Raw genomic sequence first — 19,990 nt, forward strand, 5'->3', positions numbered from 1 at the left:
GGTAAATAATAGGATATTGGCTATATGTTGGCATTTTTATTTATTATTTATTTCAGGGGGTGCGAGGTTCGAGTGAAATTTCTTTAGGGGTGCGGGGCGAAAAAAAGGTTGGGAACCACTGATCTAGAACAACAGACTGAATTAACACAGAATTGTAACATTTTCCTTCTCTATTATTACTCTGTAAATGTAGATGTGGGAGTCAACATTCTTACCTTACACTCAAGGTCAGCAGCTCTGAGGGAATACTAATCTCTTAGTTTTTCCATTTCATCCTCTTCCACCCTGTTTTCTAAATGTACATGTTAAGCCAAAAGATATTTTGAGAATATGTGTTGCTATTTTGCCTGGGACAGGCTCTTTGTAAAAAATGATCATGCAAAAAAAAAAAAAAGATGTTCTAATGAATTTCCCTAATTTACTTAGACATATCATAATGCTTATTTCTTACCTACAATGTCTTCATTCAGAAAGGCTAGGCCATCCACCTGGTGAGAAGATGTGTCATTCCCTTCATCATCTGGAAATTGAAATTCAACTTCAAAAGCTCTGAAATGTTAGAAAATAAAATAAGAATCAATCTATTGAGCAATTACTGTAACTTTAACCTACAGTAAGCAAATTCTCTAATATTAAATATATTGTTTTTAAACCTTTATAACACATAGACATCTTTAAAGTGCATAGGCTGTAGTAGTTTGTACTGTTAATCTTGACAGAATTTGGACCACAGTTCAGTGGCTGAACACTGGGACCAGTCCATTAGTCTCTAACTAGATAAATCATTAATTTAGATGAAGAAAAAAATATACCCTAAGATTTGAACAACCCCTGTTAGAAAAACAGTAGACAACTGGAAACATTTATATGATGTTAGCATTGCTGGCTAATCATTTTTACATGTAAGGAGAATATAGAAAGCATTAAATTTGGCATAACTAACTACAAGTCAGAGTTATATTGTAACTGATTTGCCATTCAGGGTCCAAGCCACAGATGGATTGCATAAGTAGCAAAAAAATATATGCAGTTTTGGAGTTCTCTGAAAAAATGCTACTTATTTTTTCCAACTCCAATTTTAAAATATAATTTCAGTTTTAACTTCTCTTTTTATTTTTGCCTACCTGTAAAGGACAGTTTGATATCAAAGAGATCTCTTATCAAAAAAAATTGCCAATTTTTTATATAGAATAGGCAAAAAAGAGGTGTAGTTTTCTTTTGATGAAAGATGTAGTGTCCCAATTACAACCACTAAACACTGGGGGGGGGGGAGGGGGAATGCCCCTTAGCAAACAATGAGTCCACAATGAGTTTATAGCCACCATGTTTGCTTAACAACTGCCACAAAAAAAGTTATGAGATCAGGTTTGCTGATGTGATAACATGCTTTATGACTGTCACAACTTATGACTAGAATTGCCAGGCTCACAGTTGTAATTCAAGGACTACTTGTAATTTATCTTTCCAATATGAGGCATGAGCTGATTACATGCCATAAAATTGGTATAAATTCTTAGCAGCCACACAATTAGATTTTCCCCAGGAAGACACCTTCTACTCACCTGTTTTTCTGCGGCTTATCATCCAGTCTAATATCCCAGGCAAAGCAGCCCTGTTCGCAACCAGCCACCAAGAACCGATCTGGGCAAGAGGGTACTAAGGCAATACGTAAAGGTGTGGAAATGGTTTCCAGTACCATCAGTTGCCTAACAAATGAAATACATTTTAGTCACTCTTCTTTTAATGCAAACATTGCTTTGCAGATGTGAAAGGTGGAATCCTATATCATTACCTTTCTTTGAAGTTATAGTCACAGTCTGGAATTCCAATGTCCCATGCACATATTTTTTTGTCATAGGAGGCAGCTGTTGGGAGACAGATGAGAGAAAAAAGAGATGCAATGAAATAAAAATATAGGCTTCCAAATAACAAATTAAGAAAATAAGACCCACCTCCTTCAAACTCAGAACCCCAGAATATTGCAGCTATTTCCAAAGATGACAACATGAGATTTAGCTTACCGTATTTGCCGGCGTATAAGACGACTTTTTGCCCTGAAAAACATGCCTCCAAGTGGGGGTCGTCTTATACGCCGGTAATACGTTGTCACTCGGTGCAAGAGCGACGGGGCGGAGCTCCGCAACTTGCGAAGCCCCTTCAAGCCCAGCCGGAGTCTCTCTCTTCCTCCTCCTCCCACCCACCCACCCACCCACCCTCCGCCCGGCTCGGGCGCTGCGGAGGCCAATCTGGAGGTGGGGTGGGGTGGAGCGGGAGAGTCTCTGGCGGGCCGCTTCGCCCAGCTAGCCCCGAGCCGCGTAATGGCCCGGGGAGTGGGGGGAGAAGGTGGTGGGTGGACTGTGGCACCCTCCTTCTGGGCAGCGGGGCGGGGGCGGCAATTTGCTCCTCCGCTTCTCCCTCCCTCTTTGAAAGACCGGGAGGGCTGTGCTTGGGGCGGGGGTGTCCTCGGGAAGTTCCTGATGGGACCCCGCTGGGCAGGGCCACCCGGCTCCCGAGCTGCTTTCCAGGGTCCCCTTGGGAAGAAAAGGGTCCGGTGGGCGGTGGAAGAAGGCGAGCAACCTCCTCCCGCCCCTGTCCCGTCCCTCCTCTTGTCCCCTCCTCCCTCCCCGCTTAGAGAGAAAGATCCGCCTCCCTGCACTGAGCTTCCACCCGCGCCGCGCCTCCCGGCCAGCGGCGCATGCGACTTGGGAACCGGCCAAGCGACTTTAAAACCGAGCGGAGGCCAGAGATAGCCGGAATTACCCTCCACACCACACACACACAGAGAGAGAGAGAGAGAGGGAGAGAGAGAGGGGGAGTTGGCAGCTGTCCATCCCCCACTCTTGGAGTCCCGATGGCACGCACGCGGGGCTGTCACAAAGAAAGGGAGAGGAATTGAGTGCCAGCCTGAGAAAGGCGAAGCTGCCTCTCTAAAGCATTTTGGTGGCTTTGTAAGTTTGGGGGAAAGGGGCGGGGGTGTCAATCAAGAATTATATCCAGAATACCCCAAGTGTTAAGATGACTTTTTGCCCTGAAAAGCATGCCTCCAAGTGGGGGGTCGTCTTATACGGCGAGTATATAACAAAAACTATATTTTGAGTGGAAATGTTGGGGCTCTGTCTTATACGCCCAGTCGTCTTATACGCCCGGCAAATACGGTATTAATCTTTGTACTTGCAGACCAAGCAAGGCAGTCTGCTCTTGCCTTGACTCAAAAATGGTGGACTGCTGAGAAGAAATGAGTGATGGGAGAACATAAGGTGTCTTACTGAAAAGGTGCGTTTCACAGGTTGGACTAAAGCAAGCAGTAGCAATGGGTTTCTTGTGAGCCTTGATTTCTCCATAACAGTAATCGGCAGTCACATGAATTAGCTTTACGATTCCTCTTCTCCCAGCAGCAGCCAAAACGTTGTGTTTTTTCTTTCTCCCATCACTTGTTACCATTGTCAGAGTTGTCCATGTGACAGTGTAAAACTCCTGGTGAAAAAGTATTGGTGAAGAGGAAGCCATGCAAGACTAGAAGTTTAGGTAGACTTGGATAAAAACAACCATGGGCACCAAACAATTTTTTTAACAGTAGTTTTATGAAAAAATTGCCCTTACAATGATTTAAAAAAACTAAACCAAAAGGAAAAAGAAAAAATAGAAGTGCATAAAAAAGAAAAAACAATAAGAAAGAAAACTAAGAATGTAATAAAGCAAAAGAAGAACATAAAGTAGTTATTTCTCCCGTCATGAGAATATAAACAATTTTAGTAGATTATCTTCTCTTAAAATACCGTATAACAAATAATCTCTTTTCCCCACATCTCTTTTTAAACAAACCCTTGCCATTTCAGTCTTTTAATCCCCTTAAATAATGTTTTAAATAGAACTTGATTTCTTTTCCTTTTTTCTTTGCCCCACCCCACAATTTTTTTCAAAGCTTTAACCAGACTCTTCTGCAAATCCAATACAGGAAAATTATCCAGGTTTGCATATCCAGGTATCTCTTGGTTTGTTATACATATATCCCTTTTAATTATTAAGACATCAACTGGATTATTTTGCATGTTCGGTATAGCATATTTTTCCATTTCTTGTAGAAATTCAGTTTCAACTCAGCCTGGTCTTGTCAGAAAGAACTTTCTTCCTTCATAATGTCTTTTTGATGCAATCTAAAGACAGATACTCAAGTCCATTATTCAAAAATATCTTTTAATATGTTCAACATTAAAATATTTTGCTTCATCCTATAACTGTATACTTATTCCATTTGTAACTTTCCAAAATTAAACTTTTAATCACCTTTTTGCTGTTTATTGAAAAACTTTTTAAAAAAATCCTTAACTTGTGTTTAAACATCTTTCACTAAGGATTGAAGGAAACTCATCTAATGTTTTCAGGCTTATCTATCCACAGCAAGGTTCCTAATAGTAGAAGCAGTTAAAAGCAATTTCTGAAAGTGATTAGAAAATGAAATATGTGAATATAGTGACCTTTCAATGCCATCAACCATCATTTGAGCAAGATGATTATCTCCCTCATCAGTCAGAGCTCTAAACTCTCCAAAGACTGCCATTTTGTAGTCTCTATACAAGAAGTAACTATCTGGAGCACTTGTGGATGATCACGTCCTCTCCTCACTCAGGAGAGGAATTATGAAGAGCGTGTCTACTTGCTGATTCTTTATTCTGCCGCAGTCATTCGGTCTACCTTTTGCGGAGATATCTTCAGTTTGCTATTTTTTCCCCTGGAAGTCCAAACATTCTAACTTATACACAAACCTGTTAAAAACTGCACTGAATTTGTAAGGGGGAAGGGATAATAGTTTACTCACGTTCGCTTTTTAAAGATTTTCTGATTATAATTTAGCAGCATCCTGCCACTCTTCTGATGACAAATTTCAATTCAACAGAAAGCTTTATAGTTATAGAATTCAGGTATTTTGAAGAATAGAATTCAACACAGTTGCAGTGTTAAGTCGTGGGGTGCATTAAGGGACATCACTGCATTAATAAAACTTTTGATCAATGTCCCATTAAATAAAAAGCAGAAAGTCGAGAGCAATTGTGTTTCCCTTACCTCCCCAGTCACTTTGTACTTTTTCAAAACAATGCCTGTTTCACAGTCAACCAAACAAACAGAATCTCCGCCACAGGTAGCTGCTGTCCTAGAAGAGCTCACCACAGGGTCTGAAAGATAAAAGCACAGTGACTGTAATCCTCTTGTCATCATAAGCCTCCTGTTTTCAATTGCTGTAGAAGTGAAAGATATTCAAATACTTACGATGTGTATATTCCATACCTATTATCTATGTACTTTTATAAGTGTGAATCAAGCATTACTACACTCAATTTAGTAGGCCAGTTTATTCTTCATACAGGTAGACTTCACTTAATGACTGTCCTGCTAGTAACTGTCTGACGTTATGAGAGCGCTAAAAAAGTAATTTCACAACCAGTCCTTGCATTTACAATCCATGCAGCATCTCCATGGTCACATGATTCAAGTCTTTTGTAACAAGTGTATGTTTACGACTGTCATGGTGTCCCATGATCACATGATTGCCTTTACATGCTTTGCAACCAGCTTCTGACAAGCAGGGTCAATAGAGAAATTTACAGTGACATTACAAGTTGCAGTCATATGACATCTCACTTAATGACTCAACGATGGAGTTGGCAATACCAATTGTGGTGGTTAAGTGAGACTACCTGTACTGCAAGAGTAAAGTTTCCCAGACAAGCCTGATACTCTTTTAACATATAACATTAGAATTAGGCCCTTCGCCAAAAACTTTAAGTCCTAATTTGGTTCTGTCTCTTTGCATTTTTATTAAATTAGGAGTGGGCACCAGACTGATCACCACATGGCAACTGCAATTTCTTTACTACTGGAATACCATGAATTATAAATGTACTGAAAAATAGCAGCTCCTGTATTTGAAATACAAATACACCTTCATATTTGAAATGCAAATAAGCAAGTTTCTGGAAAAAGCAAACATGTAAAAATTATGGAACAATATGCATAAAAATTCAGAATTCACAAGAAGAATTAGTGTTCCTGTAATCAGATTTATTGACTGGCATTTTTCTTTTAGGACAGCCCAAGCCACTAGACCATGCTCACCTTTTCTCGTCCCACAATCTAGCGGTGGCTCAAAAACACAGGCCCATAATTGGGTCTTGAAGTCATCCCTGTTGTTGGCCTTACTATGACATTGTAGAAAATGGACCGGTTCGAGGGTAATTGTTTCCTGTAAGAAGGCAGAAAGCTTTGAACACACAATGTCCCGTGATACGTAGAACAAAACATAGGTTTTCTGGATGGAGTTAAAATCTAGTTAGGTGCACAACACAGCCATGTTTTAAAGTCAAGCTTTTTAAAGTAGCCCTTTGCCACATCATTATATAACAAAGTGACTCGCAGAGTTAATATACTATATATATCCTTGACAGTGGAAGCAAATGGGTTACCTCACATTCCAAGTCCTTCACTGGAGTGCTGCAAACATCTCTTTCATCCTCTTCCTCTTTGTGCTCTTCTTTCTGCTGAGTGACCTTTTTGTAGCTTTGTGCTTTTGGAAGCCTCCCTCCATTCCGATGGGCTCCGTCAGGATCCGGAGGGGTCTGGGATTCCTTGGCCTGTGTGCGAGAGGCTTTTGTGGCCTCAGTATTGTGCTCATCCTGCAAGCGGCTGAGCTTCTTGGGGCTGGGTGATGCTTCTTCCTTGGAACTGCTTTGAGAATGGGATCTCTTGCTCTTTGCTCTTCCTTTGGAACGAGCCCCTTTCCTTTTGCTGGGAGTTACTGGTCTCTAGTAAAAATAAAAATCAGCAATGTTCAACATGTTATTGTCAAAGTAATCTCAATTGTGCAAGGTAACTTTCCCAACAGAGAAATTTGCCTGGACTTCTGCTTAAATCTACAATATCCCCCAATCAGATGAATATTATTTTCACATCTGAGACAGCACCATCCACTGTTACCTTTCCTACTGGCATTAACGGAAAATAATCCATTCATAATCCACTAGACTGTTGCAGTATGCTGTACATGGGGCCAGCCTCGAAAGATATCCAGAAGCTTTAGCTGATATAGAATGCGGTCTCACAGGTAATCTTAGGCATTCAAGAATGGTTCATGTAATACTTTTACTGTGCAAGCTGCGCTGGGTGCCAGTTTACGTCTGGTTCCAGTTCGAGGTGTTGGTTACGACCTTTCAAGCCTTACATGGCATGGGCCAGGTTATCTTTAGAACCATTTTTGTTCCATGATATTGGGCTCTCCCACCCAGTCAGGTAGGAAAGGTATGTTGCAGACTTGTCAGTTAAAGAATTCCAACTGGTGGAATCCAGGAAGAGAGTCTTCTCAGCCGTTCCCCAGCCTGTGGAATTTTCTCCTCCTGGAAGTGAGGGCCCCCCATTCTTTTGGCCTTCCAGAAAAGGAGTAAAAAAAGGGCTCGGCGGCTTAGTTTAGGGCTCACATAAGAGCCTGCAGCTGGGAGGCTGGTTAGTACTTGAAAAATCCTTCCCCCTGCCTTTTAACTTTCACAGATTTTTAATTCACTCTTGCCTTTTTAAATTTTACATTGTATATACTGTTTTTATAATTTGATATTTTATCTGTACAAGCCCAGAGTCTCTCTACGAGGGAGATGAATGGTTTTAAAATTTGATAAATAGATAATAAAATTCCATGGATCCAATTTGGGTCGGTCACCGGGACCAGAAGTTTTGTTTTCTGAGCTTTCAGATTCATGTTGGAGCCCACCTTCAGGGAACTTCTCTCTAGCCATTCCATTTTGGTGTAAAATTCCATTTTGGCAACTGCAAAATTATATCTCTTACACAGCACTGGAAAAAAAATGCTACAACCTTCCTTCCAGAATGAATTTTCTATGATAAAATACGCACAAAATCCTTTCCTGACATAAGTCATATAGATTAGCGTCACTTACTGCATTAAGACATGTGGTTTACAGAGAGTAGTTTATCATGTGTGAAACAATACTTCCAAACAGATTTCCCTGTATTTGATGGGGATTGCTTCCTAAACGATGGAAACATTATTAAAGGGGAACATTAAAAGAGAGGATATTTTATTGTACTGCTTGCATTGGAAAAATGGTTTAAATTGTTCAAGGACAGGAAATCTCCCAAACTCTGTAGCAGTTTCACATGGGACAACATATTCCTATCCAGAACTAATGATGGAAGATCTCTGAATTTGACTGAGGTGGTCCAACAAAGAAGTTCTTGAGTTCTGACCTTAGCAGTAACTTTTTTGTCAGCCTCCGTGGTATTTTTTTTAATTTCTTCTTTTTCTTCTTCTTCTTCGTCCTCTTCTTTCTCCTCCTCCTCCTCTTCTTCTTCCTCCTCCTCCTCTTGCTCCTCTATTGATTCTGCTGCTGTTTCTGTAGCAGGCTTATGTTCTTCATTAATCAACGAAGTGAGGAATTCCTCAGCAATCATTTTCACCTAAAATAAGAGAATACAGACTTGTGAAATTGTTATAATAGGAAAGGAATTTAGAATAGTGTCTCTCAACCTCAGCAACTTTAAGGTGTGTAGACTTCAAAAAAGCCTTAACTCTAACAGTAATGCTAACTCTAACTACTGTAAGCTTTGTTCTGACTTACCACCAGTTAGTGGTGTCTTGATTTCATGTGTGAAGGTTATGTCTCACAAAGCTATCATATTGGTTAAACACTCTGGCTTTGCTGCGCTACTTTTTTCTAAATGTCATCTACTGACCAAAATTCTACATATCTATGTGACAAGACTGCAAACAATTCATAGTCTGAATTTACCCTCCAACGTGTGAAATCGCTGAGTGAGCTGGGACCATATGCTACATGAGCTTGTGCAGACCTGATGAACTTTTTTCTAATTGGCTTCAGTTGTTCAGAAGACAATGTTTTAGGCATCTGGTTTTGAAAATTTTTTCCCCAATGAGCAGAGACCTAGAAAAAAGGCAGACATATAATGAAGTTATCTGGGAAGCCATACATGGTCCTATACAAAACTTTCCATGATGCAATGTTAGAAATGTTTAGCTAACACACTCTGTTCAAGTGTCCAGCAGATAAAGTAGCAACAAAAAAATAGAGGCATCCACAGGGTGCACAAAAAATTAAAAAAAATAAAAATCAAGATAGCACTACAGCCATATAATCAAGATTCCATCTTTTCTAAATGTGCATTGCGGATGTTCCACATCTTAAAATGCCGTGGATTTTCAATTTTAGAGTTGCAGGTAGCATCTTGACTTTATTAACCTCAACCATGGATACTTCAGGAAACGGTTTTTTTCTAGATCCATATTAATCTAATCATGTTTGTCATCCTAACTTTTAACTACTAGTTCTCCTTTTTTTAAATATCCCTCTGTTGAATTTCAAAAACTGATAAAGGATATAAAAAGTTAGGAAAAAAAAGAAAAGCATGAAAAAGAATTAAATATTTAACAAGAAAAAAGATATCAAATGATTTACTAAAACTTACTATGAAATAGTAAAATCACTGGAGTTTTTTAAGAAGAGACTGGACAACCACTTGAAATGGTATAGGGTCTCCTGCTTGAGCAGGGGGTTGGACTAGAAGACTCCTAGTTTGATTAGCATTAGAAAAAGATTAACTTCCGATTTCTTTACTACAGATATAAATATATAATACCATAAAATAATGTCTTACTCGAAGTTTAAACAAAAATAAAAGCATAACATGTAAGACATACATAACAAACAAAAGTAATAACAATGCCACAATGTTTCTGTAAAAAGAGATCTAATCATCGGATCCAAAATCAGAGTTTTATTTCAATCCTTTTTGAGGAAAAAGTCCCAAAGTAGTTTCCTAATGGAAATAGAGTAGACAAGGTTTTGTTTTTCATCAATGGTCAATTTTACAATCTCAGCCAGTCATAATGTTTTTGTATTGCGAAATTTCTATAAAAATTTCCCAAACATTGTTATTGTATTTTGATTATAAAAGCAATTGTTAGCTTAAGAATAAAAAAAAATCATATAGACCCACTAAATCAATCAATCAATCACAATAACTAAATGTTTAATATCCATAATGCATTTCATATTTCTTTGGCAGCTATTTCAATGTTGAAACATTGCATTTTAGGAGCCAAATGGAAATTATTCAAATGGCCCAATGGGCCCCCCCCACGAAAACGAAAAAACGAGGCCCCGCCCCCCCCCCCCCACCCACACGGCCCCAAGAGCGGATCCACCGCGTGGCTAGGGCGGCGGCCCGTCGACGGGGCAAGCGCGCCCCCCCCCCCTGACGGGGCCACGCCAGCCCTTAGCCCCCCCCCCACCCAGGGGGTTCCTTGCGCCCCTGGGGAGGGCCAAAGGCACGGGCCCGCGGAGCGGGAGAACCCCCCCCCCCCGCCCCAACAAAGAGGCGGGGGGCCCGGGAGGAAAACAAACCCCCACCCCCCGGCAAGCCACCCCCCCCTCAGCAGAAAAAAGGGCCCCGGCGGCGGGCGGCCCCGCGCCTTTTTGTCCGGGGGGCCAAACGCGGAGCCCACCCGCGTCGTGGCCAACCCAGGGGGACCCCAGCGCTCTGCCATGCTACCAAACAAATAGGAGAGGCGGTTGGTGCGCCTAGGAGATCGGCCTATCACCTAAGCCGGTTTTCCTGAGTTGGGTCACGTCCCCCTTTTGGAAGAAAAAAAGGGAAATTTCCCTTAAATAACTATCTACTCTAATTTTTAATTTTTTTATTTCTATTGATGTATTTTATTATATTTTTTATTTTTTATTTTATTTATTATTTATTTTTTTTATTTTTTATTTTTTATTTTTTTTAATATATAAGGAAAAAAAGGGGGCGGAGCCCAAGATAGGCAAATATGAAATAAAAACTACTAAATGATTAACTAACTATAAAACTGTGCAAGAAAAGCCAAATGTAACGCTGAGGCCTGTTAAAAGAAAAAACAATTTAATCCTTCTATATACAGAGGGGAGGATCAACCACGCAACTTGAAATTTTCAAAATGGCGCCGACCACGAGGCGAGCCCAAAACGGCCGCCCGCAATGGCGCTAAGCCCAGAGACACACCAGCCCTTAACTCAAAAAAACGGAATGCAAAAGGTAGAAGAGCTGGTGCAAGAAATCTCGCTAAGACAACAATTTAGACCACACCATAAAACGCAAGGAACAAGGATTTTTAGAAAAATAGCATAGCTCAGCCTGTATGATGCGAGACTGGAGCACCTCCCAATCCATGGATGCTCGTGGCAGTTCTGCGGAGAAAAATAAATTCACATACAAGAGAGGAAGGAATAAGTTTAAAGGCACTTGTGGAAGGTAGTACTGGTTAAAATTTATACCTAAATTGATACACAAAGCAATTACATTGTTAGTTGCATAAAAAACCAAATAAAAAATGGGATACCAAAAGCAGTCAACATGTTTCTTATGCTTTCAACATGCTTCTAGCTTTTTATAGGCATGGAAAGAAAATGAAAATTGCTCATTTATTGTATGTATATTTCTGATTAGCAATGTTCTAATACACATATGAAAGTCAAAGCTATAGTTCAATTTTGCAAAATTGATGAGCAAAATATTTATCTAAATCACTATTATACTACTCTTTCAACTAAAAAGCTTCAAATTTATAAAAAAAAGGAAATCACTTTCACTTCACTAATTTCCTCTAACATCTTTAAAAATGCTGTAAAACTTTTGATTACCATCTAAGAAATTATTCATACTTCGTCACTTACTCTATTAGTTAGCTCTCGACTGTTGACGACTCTCACATGATTGGCCAGCTTGGTGATGTCTTTGCCATTCAACTGACGGAGATTTTGCAAAAGAAATATAACCTTATAATCATCACTGGGCTAGAGAAAAAAAGAGTAGTCTTGTCTTAAAAGAAGTCTTGAAAGCAAAATCTTCATGTGGTAAGCTCCTACAGTCCAACTCAGTCCAACACTATTGCTGTCTAGAGCAGCAATTGCCAACCGGTGGGCCACGGCCCACTGGGGGGCCGTGAGAAAATTTTGGTGGGCCACAGAGAAATCTCACCTCCAGAGCATCCCCCCAAAGAAATTAATCCAGGCTGCGCAGAAACACAAGGCTGCGCAGCCCACATGGCCCGCGGGAACCCTTCCCACCCACTCACTCCTTACCGGGCAAACTTGCCTGCTAAATTGCTGTTCTTCCTTTTTCCTACCATCAGCTGTTCTGCTGTGCCGGGAGATTTAGATTAGCTAGGAAGCAGGAAATGGTTGGATTTCTTGCTTTCTAGCTAGTCTTTAGATCTTCGGCTCTGCTTTTAAGCACAGCCGAACCTCTCTTAGGACTGAAGGTTCTATTATTCAGTGAAGACTCATGTCAAGCAAATTTGAGAGACTGAGCTAACCGATGGCAGATAGATAGATCTCTGAATGAATCTGTGATTCTGTAAGCAACTCAATCTGCCTGCCTGCTTTGCCTGATTTTGGGTAAAAGTTGCTCTTTTTTAATAAAAAATTCAATATTTACATACATGGTGCGTTGTGAGTTAATTTTGTGAGTTTGCTTGCTAGCAAATTTTATGAGTTTGCTTGCAAGCAAATTTTATGTGACAGACTGAGCCAGCCGATGGCAGATAGATCTCTGAATGAATCTGTGATTCTGTGAGCAACTCAATCTGCCTGCCTGATTTTGGGTAAAAGTTGCTCTTTTTTTTATAAAAAAATCAGTATTTATATTTATATTTATAATATTTACATACAAGCCATGCCCAGCCAGTCACATGACCATCAAGCCACACCCACAAATTAGGCCACACCCACAGAACAGGTTAGAGGTCCCTGGGATTTAAAATTATGAGTTTAGTGGTCCCTGAGGTCCAAAAGGTTGGCGACTCCTGGTCTAGAGCATCTTAGATTCAGCACCCAGAATTTACAATGATCCAGTTAATCTGAATTAATTAGTTAGTTAGGATTGTTAAGAAGGTAGGATCAATCTAAAAGAGATGATGTAAACAACTCTCCTCTGTGCAGATTTCTGTTTCAATGATAAATATTTTTTCTACAGAATCCTAAGCCTTCTGAACCGTGAGCTGAGCAGCAAATAAATTTGATATATAAAAATGAAAAATAACAAAATGCACCAAAATCTGTTAGAACTTGTTTCTATCAAATTTTATATATATTATCTATTTAAATGCATACTCATCAAAGGCTCTCAGGTTAGCTAGTGGTGGATATTTCAAAACTTTCTCTGAAAGATTCTCGGCCTTTTTAAAGAACATAATATAGCAACTGTTCTTGTAAAATGGTAAACATATGTAGTTGTTTAAACTGTTTTAATTTCATTTACATGTTGAAATCAGTAAATATTTAACAAAAGTATTTTCAGAAGGCAGTTCAGCTAAAACTGGAAGTGGACATTTCAACTCTTCTCTTCTTTCACTTTAAAAGGGAATGGGGAAGCAGTGTGGGAGGTCAACTTTTCCCCTTAACTTATACATATATTTAGAGACAACACATCTGAGCAAATGCAACTGAAAATCAATTGAGTTAAATTGCATTTAAAGACCCGTATTTTCAGGCAATTCATATACTTTCATATGTTTGAAATCAAATATGGTAGCACAGTGGTTGAATGCAGTACTGCAGACTACTTCTGCTGACTGTCAACTGCCTGCAATTTGGCAGTTCAAATCTCACCAAGGCTCAAGGTTGACTCGGCCTTCCATCCTTCCGAGGTGGGTAAAATGAGGACCTAGATTGTTGGGGGCAATAGGCTAACTCTGTAAACTGCTTAGAGAAGGCTGTAAAGAACTGTAAAGCAGTATATAAATCTAAGTGCTATTGCTATTCTAAATCCCAATTTTTCCTTTATATTTTGAGCTACAACACTGTAACATGATGGCAAGACTGTTATAAATAGATGAATAACTGAAGCATCAAATTATCTTAAATGAACTATACTGTTCACTGAGGATAGATGATGAGACCAGCGAATGTCCAACACCCCCAAAATGAGCAGAATTTACTTTACTCTGGGACATAAAGGCATTAGAATTATTGCTCTTACTGCAACTTTTCAGCTGTATGAGGACAGCAGTGCTCGAAGAAGTAATTGCAAGGACCAGAACTTCTACTGGCTGCCAGATATACTCACTGTCAGGTATACATTGTTGGCATAGGTGAGCTCCTCCAGCTGTGGAAACTGCTGAAAGGCTGTCACATCTTCCAAGTGATTGTTGCTACAATTTAGGATGCGGAGATTTGGCAAACTGAGATTGTCAGGAAGCCGTTCTAAGAGATTGTCAGAGAGATCAAGTTCCTGGAGATGGCGGAGATGAGAGAATAACTGTGGCGCCAAATCTTCTGTGGTTATTTGCAACTTGGACAAGCTGGAGGGGGAAATGATTCCATATATATATATATATATATATATTACTGATAACCATCCCATCCACATTTTGGAACATTCTGTTTTATGTTAAAAATCCAAAAAAATGGAAACATCAGACTCTCTAAGATGAAAAACATAAACAGGTAATCCTCATTTAATGACCTTAACTGGGACCAAAAGTGTCAGAGCAAAGTGTTGGAGTCATGACTATGATGACTTACAATAGCATTTTTGCAGCAGTCATTAAGCTAGGACCACAGGTTGTTAAGCAAGGATTTTAGATGACTGCATTTCACAACTTCCTAAACTTCCCATTGACTTTGCTTACCAGAAGCTGGTGGGAAAAGTCATAAATAGTGATCACGTAACCACAGGATGCTACAACATTTGAAAATGCAGGCCAGTCATCATGTGCCCAAATTATGATTCTGTGGCCATGGGGGTGCAATGTTGATGGTATGTGCAAGCATCATCATAACTTTAAAAGTTCATTGAATGAGTGGTCGTTAAGCAAGGATTACTTGTACTAACTTGCACAGACTATTAGGTTACATCAATTAATTTACAGTGAAACAGAGTACTATCCTAAATTTAATTAAAATGTTTAAAAAACACTGTTACCTTAATTATTCACTGTTCACATAAAAGATTATCTATATTTCATAATTTGAAGATTTTTCAGTTGCATTTCAGAATAATTTCAGGAATACTAGCAGGAACAAAATAGTTCTTAAAATATTCATTTTTAAAAAATCATCCCACTAATTAATCTGGGAAAAGATATCAGAATGGATGGTTACATTTAGCAGAACTGAATTGTTGTTGATTAAAACTCTATTACAGAGTATAATATCAACTTCAAATTGAAAGTTGTCATGATTGCTGTTGATACTGCTATTTATTTATTTAAATAATTTATCTGGCAACCCATCTCACAATAATGATTCTGGGTGGCATACAAAAGATTAATATCCAACAACAAAATTAAATCATAATATTATGCTCAATTTTGTACTTTTGCTTTAGGTTAATTTATGTATTTTGTAGCTGTAATTTTGGGGGGAAAAGAGAAAGGGTAAAATCACTACTGAATTTGCTGTAAAGATTGACAAAAATGAGGGACTAGGAGTAATACTGTATGGATTTTCTTTTTCTTAAAAGTCAGATTTGTGGAGTTCTATGTACACACACGTACACTTACTTCAAAATTTTGATCTTTCGTAGCCTTGTAGATTTGGGCACTGCTCTTTCCAACAGAAGTTCTGTAGTTATTTTAGACATACTTAATACCTTCCAATATTCAGCAGCCCCAAGAATATATTTAATCTTCTTGAAATGTTGCTGGTAAAAAGAAGAAACAAGATAATTGTTTAAATATCATCTCAATGTTGCAGATCAATGAAATAATTGCTCAGGTAGGCGTACTGTTGCAGTATAGGCATTCTAATCTTTAGTAATATTGGACTGAAATGCAGGTTGGAGGCAATCTAAGAAATGTGGCTTGTGTCTCTTTTGAAATTTGAAGACACTTCTGTATTTATTTATACATGCCAGTTTAACATACCAACATCTGTCAAACAGTTTATTTAATTTTGGGATTCTGACTTTCGTTTTATTTTAGAAAAATAATCCCATGTGAAACAAAGTGTCTACTACAGCAATTGGTCTCCTGCTACAGTAGCTATGTTTTCCTGAAATTGTGACCACCCTTCTACCTCAGAGGTATTGTGACAAGTTACTTTACTCTGATTATTCGTTTCTTCATTTTTATAGGTTTTTCAAATTCAGATCTCTCAATTAGATGCCTCATTAAAAAAAACACCTATTTAACCATTTATTCTAGGTCATTTGGTGATCATAGCATCCTTGATAGGTATTTTGGTACTGTGCTAAACTGAGAATCTTTCTGAACTGCTTTAGGGGTTTGTTTCCTGTAAATGGAGGTTTCTCCCTCCTCTCCCCTTGGGATTGCTTCTGAGCATTTATAAGGGTTGAACATTTCATTCACATTCCCCCACCCCTTAAAAATGTGGATTTACATTCAACCAGATAAGCTCTAAATTAAGGCATTTCAGTATTCTAGTTTTTATCTGCTTTCTAATGTTAGCTTGTTGGATTCTAGTACTTGCTGATGGCATAGCAAACCATTCTGCATAGCAAATCATTCCCCAGTGAATTAACTCTGCTATTATAGCTTCTAGGCTTCTAGGCTATCATCAGCCATCTTGGGTATATTATGCCAAGCATAGCAAAATCATGATAAATTTATCAAATGTTCTGAACCAGCAATGCAGCTAACTCAGAGGCTAAACTATGTCCAGGCACCTCTGGCTCTGTTTAATACTCTGATCTGATAAAGATCATCATATAGTTATTGTTTACTGTCCCCCTCCCATACGAAATAGAGAAGGGTAATCACTCATTTATTAAGATTTCTTTCAATATTACTTATGATTAATATTAAGCCTTGTTCAAGAGTTCTTTCAGTCATTCAGAATTCATTCAGTCTCACTTTCTTAGGCTATAAACATCTGCTTACATTAGGTCTTCAAAGCAAAGCAGTAGCCAGAAGGAAAAAATATATATTCCAGGGAGAATATCCCACAGAAAGATAAACAAACCTTCACTTCAGGAGCAGGAACATCTTATCCAATCTTGGGAAAATAGACTGAAACGAAGTGCATAGTACTTCAGCATTATCCCAATTGTCATGGGAGTATGGAAGAAGATAATTATTTCTTCCTTGCCCCATTAATTTGAAAACATAACCACACTTAGTGCTGCAGTGTGCTCCTTGGCAAAGCAAAAGTTCAGCCAGCCAATTTGCTTAATGATCAGGAAAGAATTTTTTAAAAATGGAATAGGCATTATCAAATTTTCTGTTCCTTTTAATAGATATTGTTGCTGGGGTGGATAAAGGGGAAGTGGATCCCTCACATTTTGCAGAGACTTAAAGGGCAAGCTGCAGGGGGGAGGGGGTTTAAGACCTAAAAAGGGATGCTGGGAGACAAATCTGGCAAACAGGTGGATTTCCTCACTTAATATTATCGTTTGATGTTACTTGGATATTCAATTGGCATTTTATGAAACTGAGCAATACTTTTAATGTTTTTACTTGTTTAGTTTAAATCAGCTCTATCTTCCCCATTTTAGACAAGTTGCACAGCCAGAAAGAACGGAACTCCCACTTATTCAAGTCAAAAACTAAAATGTCTGATACATAAAAACACCAGTGCTTTAATACACACACATAACTTATTTCCATGTTGAAAATGTACTCCATACAAGCCAGACTTGTCTCCCAGCAGGGATCCTCAGCATCAATCAAAATATCCCTTGGCATACACCAAACTTAATGTGATGGTCTTTAAAAAGCATTACTATTTTTATGGATTTATTTATCTAAGAGGAAATGTAAATATTGCCTCCAGTGTCATTTATTTTCATGAATGCTTCTAATTCATTTTTTATAAATGTGACTGATTGCACTTCAGTATTTTGAAGCCTCCTGCAGCCTATTTTCACACTGCCTCATCCTTTTTTTTTTATTTTGCAGGATGCTATTTTATCATAAGCTAAAAAGGAAATTAGTATCTGACTATAGTTACTTGAAGAAATGATTGTATACAGGTGAAACTCAAAAAATTAGAGTATCGTGCAAAAGTTCATTTATTTCAGTAATGCAACTTAAACGGTGAAACTAAAAGGTGAGACTCATTACATGCAAAGCAAGATAGTTCAAGCCATGATTTGTCATAATTGTGATGATTATGGCTTACAGCTCATGAAAACCCTAAATCCACAATCTCAGAAAATTAGAATATTACATGCAATCAATAAAACAAGGATTGTACATAGAACAATATCGGACCTCTGAAAAGTATAAGCATGCATATGTATTCAGTATTTGGTTTGGGCCCCTTTTGCAGCAATTACTGCCTCAATGCGGCCTGGCATAGAAGTTATCAGCCTGTGGCACTGCTGAGGTGTTATGGAAGACCAGGATGCTTCAATAGCGGCCTTCAGCTCTTCTGCATTGTTCGGTCTCATGTCTCTCATCTTTCGCTTGGCAATGCCCCATAGATTCTCTATGGAGTGCAGGTCAGGCGAGTTTGCTGGCCAATCAAACACAGTAATCCCACAGTCATTGAACCAGGTTTTGGTGCTTTTGGCAGTGTGGGCAGGTGCCAAGTCCTGCTGGAAAATGAAGTCAGCATCCCCATAAAGCTTCTCTGCAGAAGGAAGCATGAAGTGCTCCAAAATCTCCTGGTAGATGGCTGCATTGACCCTGGACTTAATGAAGCACAGTGGACCAACACCAGCAGATGACATGGCTCCCCAAATCAACACAGACTGTGGAAACTTCACACTGGACTTCAAGCATCTTGCAGTGTGTGCCTCTCCATTCTTCCTCCAGACTCTGGGTCCTTGGTTTCCAAATGAGATGCAAAAGTTGCTCTCATCAGAAAAGAGGACTTTGGATCACTGATCAACAGACCAGTTCTGTTTTTCTTTAGCCCAGGTAAGACACTTCTGACATTGTTTGTTGTTCAGGAGCAGCTTGACAAGAGGAATACGACATTTGAAGCCCATGTCCAGGATCTGTCTGTGTGTGGTGGGTCTTGATGCACTGACTCCAGCCTCAGTCCACTCCTTGTGAAAGTCCCCAACACTTTTTTAATAAAAATTTTATTTGGGTTTTCACAAAACATAATACAAGTAAAATTTCTTTTTTTGTGAATAGCATGGTCCCGGGTTATCACTTCTCCATACAGACACAAATTCAGTTTCATATTCATCTTTGTGTTCTATTCCATATCTTATTACTATTTTAACATTTTCTCAATAATTTTTCCCTTCCCTTAGTTTTCTCAATCTTACTTTTAATTATCTCATTCCTTTCTAAATTCAATTATATATATCTTTTTCTAAGTTTCAATATCTTTCTAGTCATTATATTTATGCTTTTGTCTGTCCTGTTTCAATGTCATATTTTCTTTTCTCATTAAACAAAATTTTTCCCTGTAGTTACTAATTGGAGTATGACACCTTTGTATCTTTTAATTTTTATCCATTCAACTCTTATTTAAACTTCAATTTATGCCTTTACAATTATAACATTCAATATAACACACAACTTCCAGTCGAATTCTGCTTGGTACATTCTTAAAATACGCACTAAGTTCTTAAAGAGAAAAAAAATATATAATAATAAATAAAATACTTATTCTATTCCAATTCAGCTCTATCATTAATGTTAGTTATAATCTTTGACATCTTTAACATTTCTTTTCAATAGGGTATCATACTTCTAGGAACACTTATATTTCCATAATTTTTTCATGTTTCTTTCATATTCTTCACTTAAATTTTTATAACACATTTATAATAATTAAAATGTTCCCCTCCTTTCCTAATTTCATTCTCTCATTCTCTTTATTTCATTTATTTATTAAACATTCCATTACATTACAATGAGTATTTTATCTATCATTTTAATCACACTTGTTTCATATTTTCAAAGTTCATTTCTATTTCTAATATAACAATACTATCTTACGTACCCTTGCAGAATCCCCTTCAATTAAGTTTTCACCCATTATCTCTATGTCTTCTAAATAGGCTTATA

General features: G+C 38.4%; 1 protein-coding gene across 3 annotated transcripts in view; it reads right to left on the reverse strand.

The window, feature by feature from the left end:
* LRWD1 (leucine rich repeats and WD repeat domain containing 1) overlaps positions 1-19,990 on the reverse strand; it is a 36,504-nt gene that overhangs the window by 3,247 nt on the left and 13,267 nt on the right. For 2 of the 3 annotated variants that reach the window (XM_026672395.2, XM_026672394.2), the window contains 12 exons: positions 15,563-15,702; positions 14,125-14,359; positions 11,733-11,852; positions 8,793-8,945; positions 8,251-8,460; positions 6,459-6,797; positions 6,112-6,238; positions 5,062-5,171; positions 3,267-3,474; positions 1,793-1,865; positions 1,563-1,706; positions 452-549 (listed from right to left, as the gene is read on the reverse strand). In XM_026672395.2, the coding sequence (XP_026528180.2) occupies positions 452-549; positions 1,563-1,706; positions 1,793-1,865; positions 3,267-3,474; positions 5,062-5,171; positions 6,112-6,238; positions 6,459-6,797; positions 8,251-8,460; positions 8,793-8,945; positions 11,733-11,852; positions 14,125-14,359; positions 15,563-15,642 (1,897 nt within the window). In that variant the 5' untranslated portion in view covers positions 15,643-15,702. Of the gene's footprint in view, positions 1-451; positions 550-1,562; positions 1,707-1,792; positions 1,866-3,266; positions 3,475-5,061; positions 5,172-6,111; positions 6,239-6,458; positions 6,798-8,250; positions 8,461-8,792; positions 8,946-11,732; positions 11,853-14,124; positions 14,360-15,562; positions 15,703-16,982; positions 17,030-19,990 lie in introns of all 3 variants that reach the window. The other variant, XM_087944963.1, reaches the window with a different exon arrangement.

The sequence above is a fragment of the Notechis scutatus genome, chromosome 1, assembly GCF_049901735.1.
Source record: "Notechis scutatus isolate UNSWTSFEM ecotype Mainland chromosome 1, rNotScu1.2, whole genome shotgun sequence".
Taxonomy (NCBI): Eukaryota; Metazoa; Chordata; class Lepidosauria; order Squamata; family Elapidae; genus Notechis; species Notechis scutatus.